The sequence below is a fragment of the Danio aesculapii genome, chromosome 11 (assembly GCF_903798145.1).
Source record: "Danio aesculapii chromosome 11, fDanAes4.1, whole genome shotgun sequence".
In the NCBI taxonomy this organism is placed as follows: domain Eukaryota; kingdom Metazoa; phylum Chordata; class Actinopteri; order Cypriniformes; family Danionidae; genus Danio; species Danio aesculapii.
In genome coordinates this window covers 33,586,158-33,596,634 of record NC_079445.1, presented here as the reverse complement: position 1 = coordinate 33,596,634, position 10,477 = coordinate 33,586,158, and the positions used below count along the sequence as shown (strand labels likewise).

The 10,477-nt window shown below is 35.1% G+C and overlaps 1 protein-coding gene across 1 annotated transcript; it reads right to left on the bottom strand.

Moving 5' to 3' along the window:
• Positions 1 to 365: 365 nt before the first annotated feature.
• nkpd1 (NTPase, KAP family P-loop domain containing 1) lies at positions 366 to 6,132 on the bottom strand. Its single transcript, XM_056468235.1, has 4 exons — positions 6,056 to 6,132; positions 5,383 to 5,517; positions 1,972 to 3,758; positions 366 to 1,295 (listed from the first exon to the last, which is right to left on the bottom strand). The coding sequence occupies exons 1-4, from the start codon at positions 6,069 to 6,071 to the stop codon at positions 1,047 to 1,049; spliced, it is 2,187 nt and encodes a 728-aa protein (XP_056324210.1). The 5' UTR covers positions 6,072 to 6,132; the 3' UTR covers positions 366 to 1,046.
• Between the last annotated feature and the right edge of the window lie 4,345 nt (positions 6,133 to 10,477).

Here is a 10,477-nt window from a genome sequence, read left to right as displayed (position 1 = left end):
TTTTAGGACACTGGGTTACAATGTAACCTGCTCACCTAATATTTCTGCTTGTAATATGTATATTATTTGCTAATTAATAACCTTATGTGGAACTCTGCGTCTCATTTCGGATTCTGCTACTGTCCACCGGAGGTTGCATTTTGGTAATGGGCACATACTTTGAGAGCCTTTCTAATTGAATAAATGAAATATGCGGTTTTCCAACAAGGCAACCTGGGGGGCTGAAACATAATTGGCTAAACTGGCATTTGGCGGGTTAAAAGAACCAAAACAAAGACAGTGTTTCAGCACGTTACTCACATTTTCAAAGCAGAGTAATTGACTTCAGCATTGTTTTTCAGATAAACAAGAATGTTCACTTGGCATGTTTCTTAAATTTTTTTATGCTTTAGATGAGTCAAAAACTTACATACAGCACCTTTAAAGGTCAGACAGTAACTTCTAGAAAGGGATTATCATTTAAACTTTAGTTTCTCAGGTGTGTTTGATTAAAGATTTTTCCATGTTTTTTTCCATGGTTTGTAAAATCAACATGTATAGAATCAATACAACAATTAAAATTCAGCAAGCTTGTATATTGTATTACCCTTTATGCTGCACACTTAAAAAAAAACATACGTGTGTGTGTGTGTGTGTATGTATATATGTGTATATATATATATAATATACACACGCACGCATACATCACACACTGGTTCCTTTTATTCATTCAGAAATTATGTTTCATTAAGAACCATTTGAAAATCTTTCTAATGCTTAAAAGAAATGAAACATCTTGTTCCCATTATAAATAATGCATCTAACAAATTTGATCTGTTTGAATGCTAAAAGATTTTTCTGAATAACAAAGCTCTGTTTTCAAGTAGCACTTTTGTTGAGCAGTCTGATTCGCTGGTGTACATTTACAGTCTTGTTTTTTTGCTCTGCCGTAAGGGAATTATATTCATGTAGAGATGCAGTATTGTTTCCTGAAACAATCATAGTCCACTGAAAGCATACACATGAGGAAAATGCAACGATGCAAACCCCAAGGTCAGTTATCCTGCTTACCGGCCATGGCCAGATGGGCATATGACCACTCCAGGGTTTGTGGCAGCTAGATGACTTTGTGGCTGAGCCGGTCGACTAGAAGGCATGACCCCAAGGAAATGAAATTTAAAAGTCATCCATTCACCCAGAGTCATTTGCAGGACTTGCCTGATGTCTTTGGGGTCACCGAAGAGGATTGTTCTGCCATCTATGAAATTTGTCCTTACCGTTTCGAGGTATTTCTCTGGGAGGCTTAGTTTTGACATCTAAAAGGTAAAAAAAATCACATATTTAAACTCCTATTTTTTTTTTTTTTATCATGAATTTAAAAACAAGTTGTGCTCGGTAAGATTTATTCAGATAATTAAATAAAACGTTTATTTCGCAAAGATTCATTAAAAGGTTAGTTCACCCCAAAAATAAATCACTGTCATGTTATTCCAAACCCCTGAGACCTTCTGAAATCTTCAAAACACAAATTAATATAATTTCAATGAAATCTGAGATCATATGACTTCAGTGGTTCAATTGGAATATTCTGAGTATAAGAATACTTGTGTGCACATGTAGATATCTAGATTTCATGTAAAATATATTTAATTTGTGTTCTCACAATGAGTGAAGGTTCCAGGGGTTTGGAACAACATGATGGTGAGTAATTATTAACACAATTTTAATTTTTGGGTGAATTACAACCTTAAATTTGAGCCTTGCTATCCCAGGAATGAATCACATATTTAAATGATAAATTAAAAAAAGACTTATTTATAATCATATCAACATTTCAGACCGTTTTACTGTGTTTTAAATTAAATAAATGCAGCCTGTTTGCTTCATTAAACAATTTAAAAACCTTACCAATCTCAAACATTTGCAATATGTTGTGTTAGGAGTACTGCAGTATGTACAAACCAAGACTTTTTCTTTTTTTTTTTTACAAACCTCTTGACAGATATCTTCAGGGTTCATGTTCATTAGAGTTCGTGATGAGATGGATTGAAAAGCATTTCTCCCTGCTCTCCTCAGTCTGCGTCTCCCACGGACCCGGGCCAGCTCTTTCTTGATGGAGTAGTTTAGGTTCACTGTGCAAAGCTTAAACATTTCCAGCTCCCCAACAGTGAACTTGAAGTCTTTCCTAAGGAAAATCTCAAAAAGCTCAGGGTCCCCATCTCTTTCCAGAAAGTTCTCCACTGCATGTTCAATCATGCAGAGCTCCAGACTGTTGTAATTGAACACTTCCCATATTGTCTTGGTAGCATCGGCAGCACAGAATGAATCATCTATTTCATAACTCTGTTGGTCATCTTCAACGCATTGAAGAATCCAACTTACTCTGCAAGGCCAGCGGTCCAACAAAACAACCCATGCTGCAATTTTCTCAGGATGTGGAGGCTCCAGTTTTCGAGTCTCCATGATCATGATAGTTACTCGAATGGAGTTGATCACTCGTCTCATGGACATGGTGTCTCCAGACAAATATTTATTAAGTTTGCTTGTATCTTTTGAGAAGATGAAAGAAAATGCAGACTCGATAAACCTGTCTACATCTTCTAGATTAAGTTCTGCTACAGCAAAAGTTTCATTGTTTGCTTTTTTTGCAATTAAAGGCATCTCTTGATCTTCTTTAGTCTCATCGCACCTTTCAGAATACTCATCTTCAACAGAAAATACTCTAGTCTCAAGAGGAATCTCTTCAGGGATCTCTGATTGACCACGGACAATGTTTTCAAAGACACTTGACTTTGATGTATCTGAGAGCGGAGGTACAGTGAAAGGCAGTGTGATTATACGGTCTAGAAAGTCGTATGCAGTGTTTCTCTTCCTTAAGCAATCTTCTGCCTGTTGGACCTGTCTAACAAGGACTTCAGGATCAACAGCGAGCACAGAAATGAAGGGACTCTCATCATCAGACAGGAGAATGTTAATGGCATCCAAAACCCCTACAATCTTCTTTGGCGTACAGCGGTCCAGATTTGTGATCTCTAGCACCACTCTGATCCTCCTTCTTTCAAAGATCTCCATAAAGAAAATGAAGCAACACAGAAGCCTCATCTCCTTTCGAACTTCATGCATTAGTCCCAGCTGCTCACTTACCTTCTTGTTGTCCAGTCCTTGTCTAATTTTGAGGTCTTGGTTGAGGATTAGGTTCTTCAACAATAATATTATAAATCGTAGAGCTGCTACAGCAGGAACACCAAGTGCAGTGATAGCAAAACCTTCAATCACACCATAACTGCTTGATTCCTCATTTTGCTGGTCGCCCTTCAGATATGAAAATCCAAATATGATGAGGGGAACCAAAATAAGCAGCGATCCAATGAATGTCATTAGTATTAGTGCCCAAATGGGAATGCATCCCAACTTTTTGGATCTCCAGTTCTTTGGAATATCCTCGATCATCTTCTTCCTTGCATCTTCCTCTTCATCATATTGGACTATCCGGAAAAGAGCCAACTGGAGCTTTCCAAAGCTGTGCTGAAGAGCTTTGCTCAACTGCATAACCAGTCCAGCCCAAAGCAGGTCGCTTCCTGCAAAATGCCATGCGCTGAACCTGACAAAAAGATAGCGAATGTTCTTCATGCTCTGGTTCTGCTCCGTCCACACAGGCCGACAGAAGATGAGCCGGAAGATCAGAGAGAGCAGGTTAGAGATGGAGGGTTTAACTGAGCGAGGCTTTGGTTCCTTGGTGTATTTCTCTTCCCTTCTTTTGCCCTCTTGATTCATATGAACTAAACATGGGAGAAAAAGTGAGGAAACATTAAAATCTCAAGGGCTTTTGGAGGGCATCTGTGATAGTTTGCAGGGTCAATCATTTCAAATGGATCATATTATGCGTCTAATACTTTTTAATTGTCTCTATCATTAGGCATTGTTTCTGAACTCTCTCAAATGTCCCAAAAGAAGTGCTAATGTTAAAACCCTAGATCATATTGTTAAATTGACAAGACTTTACAATACTTGCAGACATTTTATTTGTTGTTTTTGAAGCAAAAGATTGAGGTGGTGGAAGGAAAGAATGGCAGAGAGCAGCAGATGTTTTACATTTAAAGTGACAAACACATAAACAGCATGTTTTTGCTTTCAATTAAAAGGGGGAATTTTTTTTTAGCATAGAACAACAAATAATCAATATCACGGCAACTCAGAACTTTTTGATTTAGTGGCTAATTAGTATTGTTTTGTATGATCTCATTTGTATATTTTAGTAAAATTTGCTCACACCCTAATGAGAGGTGGGGTTTGGGGACAAACCTCTTTTGAAAAATTCTGTTTTCATTCATTCATTCTCCTTCGACTTAAGCCCTGCTCACACTGTGAGATTTCAGTCACAATTTTGTCATCCGAGACAAATTTGGGAAATCCTAAAAGATTTTTGAAATCCTAAATCACCTAAAATAGATGATCTTTGTTTAATGGATTGATGGTTTTCCTGCAGTGTGACAACAGCTACGATGAGCGTCAATCCAAGAACCAATAAGCAGCTCTGAATTTAAAGATGCAATCCATGCGACAATTCAAACGGCCACGGAGAAATGTTAAAACAGTTTGTGTGCAAAATTGCCGCTACAGAATGTTTACATTTGCTGTGAGGAGTCATTTCAGAACGCAGGACAGTGAAAGTGTCACAGATGGATGACGTCAAACTCCGGAGGCATTGACGGTGTTTGGCGCGTCTTGTTGTTCAGTCTGACTTAATGACAGCTGAGATTTTACAGTGTGACATGGGAGTCATGTTTGTGCAATCTGACATGCTACAATCATTCAGGATTATAAAAAAAAAAAAAAAAAAAAACGCACAGTGTGAGCTGACCTTTAGTCTCTATTTCAGAGATTGCCACAGCGGAATGAACTGGCAACTATCCAGCATATGTTTTACACAACGGATGTCCTCCCAGCTGCAACCCAGTATTGGGAAACACCCATACACACTTATTTACACACACACTGCAGACAATTTAGTGTATTCAATTCCCCTGTACTGCATGTCTTTGGCCTGTGTGGGGAAACCGGAGCACCCAGAGGAAACCCACACCACCCAGACGTTTTCCTAAATATCAAATAATATGGATTTATACATATTTATACATTTATTCGTACATATATTAGTTATGTTTCTATGTGAGATTGGGCCTGAATGATCTGTGATGCCTGAGACTTATTGTATTTTGCATAATATGAACACATTTGTTTATTTATATTTTATATATATACATTATATATATATATATATATATATATATATATATATATATATATATATATATATATATATATATATATATATATATATATATATATATATATATATATATATATCATTAATTTTTTTTTTCAAACACAGTGTGCTCTTACCCTCAATGTTCTTAAGCAGCATGTTGATCCTGTTGTGACATTCTGAATACAAACCCACCGTCACAGGAGAAGATACTTTGGTGAGGGTTTTTGATAATGCATAAGCATATACATTATCAGAGGGAATATCTGTCACTAGAAATAAAAAAAGTAAACAAAAAAGCTGTCAGGTACTGTATGTTTCATACACATTTGTGTTATCTTTGCTAAAGTACAATGATTTATACCTTTACCACTACACCCACTTCTAACCTTACCCATACTGTATTTGTTTTGAGGGTGAAGTCTATTTGTTTTCAATCATGAGTAACACAATGATGTTGACACGTGGGTGAAATGGGTAACAAATGTAGATAAGACCAACATTTGAAATGCAGAGCAATAAATGTGCAGTAGACCATTTTTCATGGGTTTATCTGAAAGGGCAAAGTCCTAGTTTCATTGAGAGGAAGAATAATTTATTAAATGTAAATAATAGGTGAAGGACTCTCAGATAATACAGTAAATGGGAAACATTTAGTTATTATTTCTGGCATATGTTGTAACTATTGACTCTCAATTTTATCCTCATTCAATGCTTTGTTTTTGTTCTTGCAGTTTTTTTGATGGAAGAGTCCTCAAATGTACTTGGGATTTGAGCTTGCAGTTACTTTTGTAGTATGTATGTACTAACCCTTTTCAATTGCCATTAGTTCTGTATTTATCAGTCTTTATAAATCACAAAATTGAGTTTCATCCGCCAGCCTTCCTGAAAATGAAACCACAATAGTAAGCAGTTACATTGAATTATTGTTCAAGCATATCAACAGGTATTGGGAAAAATGTCAATGTTCTCTTTATTAGCTGAATATATAAAACTAATACTGTGACGCATTGCGTTTAGTTCATCAAATTCAGCTAGTCATGCAATGTCAATTTAGCAAGAGATGAAAAGCATACCAGAGAATATGTCAAATGCATACCAATCTGCATGCTGACAGCAATGTATTAAATTGGAATGTACATAAAATATACCTCTTTAACAGTTTGTGTTGCACTTTTGAAATGAAGCCACCATACAAATCTCCTTGAATCCTTACTACTATGAATAATATGATAATGAGGAAAAGAATGCCTCACCTTTTTCCGAGCAGAATTAGCAATCCTCCAGGCACGGTTTACAGCAAAATTGCTTGTAAACTAATATCCATTCTCCGTTTCCAGTTATACTTCATGTAGACAAAGAAGAAAAATGCTTTTGCCTTACCAGATGCGGCTGAGCAGAAAGAAAGTGGAAGAGTGTGTAAACATTAACTGAGGTGGACTGAACTTTAGGCCAGTTGAAGGTGAACTTGGAGAAAGATCTTAAAGTTGATTCTGCTTGTAATGGGAACTCCAATATACTTTATAACTCATTAATAAAATTGCTGATATTTAGATGCTGATTGCTGAATTTATTAGTGATTGAGTCATGACAGCTGACTTATTAACTTGATTAAATATTCAAAGATAAAATGCCACTGTTGTCTAATTTGTGTTGAACTTTGAACAGCTTGTAAATATAACGTAAAAGTGGCATCCACATTAATAATTCTACTTAATTTGAATTGGTAAACTGTTATTGATGAATGTCATTTTTGTGTAGCAGGACTCAAAAATTAAGACTTTGGGAACAAATGATGGAACTGCTGCATGTATGTTAAATGTCACAATCTCACGGCAATTTTTTTTATTTAGTGGCTAATTCATATGAATTTGTATGATCTCATTAGTCCAATTTAGTACAATTAGCTTATCCCCCAATGGTGATTAGGTTTAGGGGTTTACCTTTTTAATATCATTTTCCAATCTTTTTCTATGACTGATAGGACGAATTAGCCAGTAAACTTACAAAATGTAAAAATAGTTACATTTCCTTGTGAGATCAGGCTGTAAATATGTATTAATCACAATTTGCTGTTTTAAACATTTGATTTGAATAGATTGTAAGATGTTTTTTTTTTTGGCAGAAAATCTCAGAAAACAACCTACAAAAATGGTCACAGTATGAGCCATTTAGGTAATAAAATGCAACATTATATAATAATAATAATAATAATAATAATAATAAGATTTGTTCAGGGATAAATGAGGGACCACGTTTTATCCTAATAGCATTTTCTGAAATTGTGGGTTTGAAAAATAAAAAACTCTAAATTTTGAATATAATTATATTTGAATTATATTTTAGTTTCAACCCAAATTAAACACTTTTTTCTTTTTCATTCTTTCTGGGTATACTAGAACCCTTGCTACAGATAAAATCATGATTTTGTTATGGTAACAGGTTAGTCACCTGTTGACATTTTTTTTTGTGAAGTTTGCATGTTCTCCCCATGTTTGTGTGGGTTTCCGGCTCTGGTTTCTCCCACAGTCCAAAGACGTGCACTATAGGTGAATTGATAGACTAAATTACCTATAGTGTATGAGTGTGAATGTGAGAGTGTATGGGAGTTTCCCAGTGCTGGGTTGCAGCTGGAAGAGCATCTGCAGCATAAAACATGTGCTGGAATAGTTGGTGGTTCATTCCACTGTGGTGACCCCTGATAAATAAGGGACTTAGCCAAACGAAAATTAATGAATTGATTTATATATATATATATATATATATATATATATATATATATATATATATATATATATATTTTTTTTTTTTATTTTTTTTTTTTTATTGAATATATATATATATATATATATATATATATATATATATATATATATATATATATATATATATATATATATATATATATATTAAATGCAATGACTTTGAAATGCATATAGAACACCTTAAAATTAACTAAATAAATGTAAAATAGGGAAAAATCAAATGGTAATGTAAATTATTATGAAACGCATTATAATTAAAGAGCATGGTAGCTTCACATAACTTATTAACCATAATTCAGCATTTACTCCTGTATTAACTGGGGAAATATGGTCTTAACTTTTTACACTATCCCCATGCAATGTTTTGACTTAAAATACTGCACCCCAGAGCTGCCAGACCTTACATTGTCTTTATATAATGCTTTTTGGGTGGCATGGTTGCTCAGTGGTTAGCACTGTTGCCTCACAGCAAGAAGGTTGCTAGTTCAGGTTCTAGCTGGGCCAGTTCACATTTCTGTGCGGAGTTTGCATGTTCTCCCTGTATTCGCATGGGTTTCTTCCGGGTGCTTCAGTTTCTCCCCACAGTCCAAACACACGCAGTATTGGTGAATTGAATAAACTAAATGGGTCTTAGTGTATAAGTGTGTGTGTTGCAGGTTACAGCTGGAGGGACATTCGCTTTGTAAAACATGATGGAATAGTTAGTAGTTCATTCTGCTGTGGCGACCCCTGATAAATAAGAAACTAAGCTGAAGGAACATGAATGAATGAATAATGTGTTTTTTATTTACCCATAAAACATGTTTAGTTTATGCTGTGCATTATAATTGTTCCAGTACTGTTTGTATCCAGGACAACCATGACTGATGTTCATTCAAGTAAAAATACATAAAAATGTTCCATCACAGAAACCCGGCATATTCTGTTGCATTATGTTCCCTGCTGCTCTATTGCATCATGCAGCAGGAAACACAATACACAGAAGCAAATGCGATTGTAGACTTATAACCGAATAACGCTGAAAGTGTTGGAATCATACAGTGATTAACAAACATCAAACTATAATCAAAATGCAGTTCTCAACCTCGAATTCCTAATCTCTTTGTTTGGGAGAGTTCCCAGAAAGCCTGTGGTAATCGCACTGAAATCTGTGCAGCGGCGCTTGTGGTTCAGACTCTTCATGTATATTGGCATGCATTATGAGAGCTGAGTGCAGCCCATAAATGGCTCCATTATGATTTTTAGATAATGCTGGGCAAATTCATGCTCACCGGCTTGGCCAGATCAGACCACTTGGTGCATGTTGTAAGTCAGCTCAATACATTAAAGATAGCATAGGGATTAATGCTAATATTTCTAATGCAATTGCCCTACTAACCCTTTGAGTGGTTCAACTCAAGCTTATTTGTATAACGCTTTTCACAATATTTATTGTTCCAAAGCATCTTTACTTTTTCAAAGGTGCATATTAATGAATTACAATGACATTCAGAAAAGTTAAGGTTATTAGTTACTATGACTTTATTCATTACTAATAACTTTAACTAATTAACTAGTAACTAATAGCTTTTAACAGTTAAAGTTATTAAACAGTATATAAACATACTGTAGTAAACCTGCAGTTATATAGTATATAGGTGATGTCTATTGTGTACATGTTCAGTAAAGTGTATTTGGCTTCATATCTTCACAGGTCTTTAATCTCATCAATGGCGATGCACAATCTCTAGAGACCTCGGTATTGGCATAATCAGCATTTCACATTTACAATATTACATTTACAATATTACATTTACAAAATGTCAATGCGATAATGAAGTGCTATAAATTAAAAAAGGAGTTATAAAAACAAACATAGAAAGAAACATAAAACATAAAAGTATTAAGACAGGACGAGTGTGTCCTATGGGTGGTTTGTCAAGCCCACTCCTCTCCACTCACGCATCCTACAGTTATGTGATGCATTGCCTGTATATTTTACTAAAAAGATAGGTCTTTAATCTAGTTTTGAACAGAGATTGCCTAAGTCTCAGACTTTATCAGGAAGGCTATTCCAGACTTTTGGAGCCATGTATTAGAACGCATGAACGCTATTCTGGTACTATCAGAAGCCCTGAATTTTAAGATCTTAAAAATCTGATTGGATTGTAGAAAGACAGAAGGTTGGTTAGATAAACAGAAGCTAGATTATTTAAAGTTTTATAGTTAAGAAACAATATTTAATAAGCAATACGGAATTTACTGTAATAGTAAGTCAGAATAAGGAAGATAAAATTGGGGTGATATGATTCAAACATACAAACATAAACATCAGGCCTGTAGCTAGCCTATTAAAAGTGGTGGTGCTTTTTTCTCAAGAAGTGGACCGCTTTTCAGTTATTTGCCTCCTTTTCTATTAAATTATGAAGTTTAAGCACTAATTGTTGCTGGATTAGCTTGTCGGATGGTTATCATTACCACACTTTTA

Excerpts from the sequence above, each read along its gene's own strand:
- nkpd1 (XM_056468235.1), bottom strand. Across the intron at positions 3,759-5,382 it reads GCTGCTTAAGAACATTGAGG|TTCATATGAATCAAGAGGGC; the intron begins GTAAGAGCACAC and ends TCCCATGTTTAG. Across the intron at positions 1,296-1,971 it reads CTGAAGATATCTGTCAAGAG|ATGTCAAAACTAAGCCTCCC; the intron begins GTTTGTAAAAAA and ends TTTACCTTTTAG.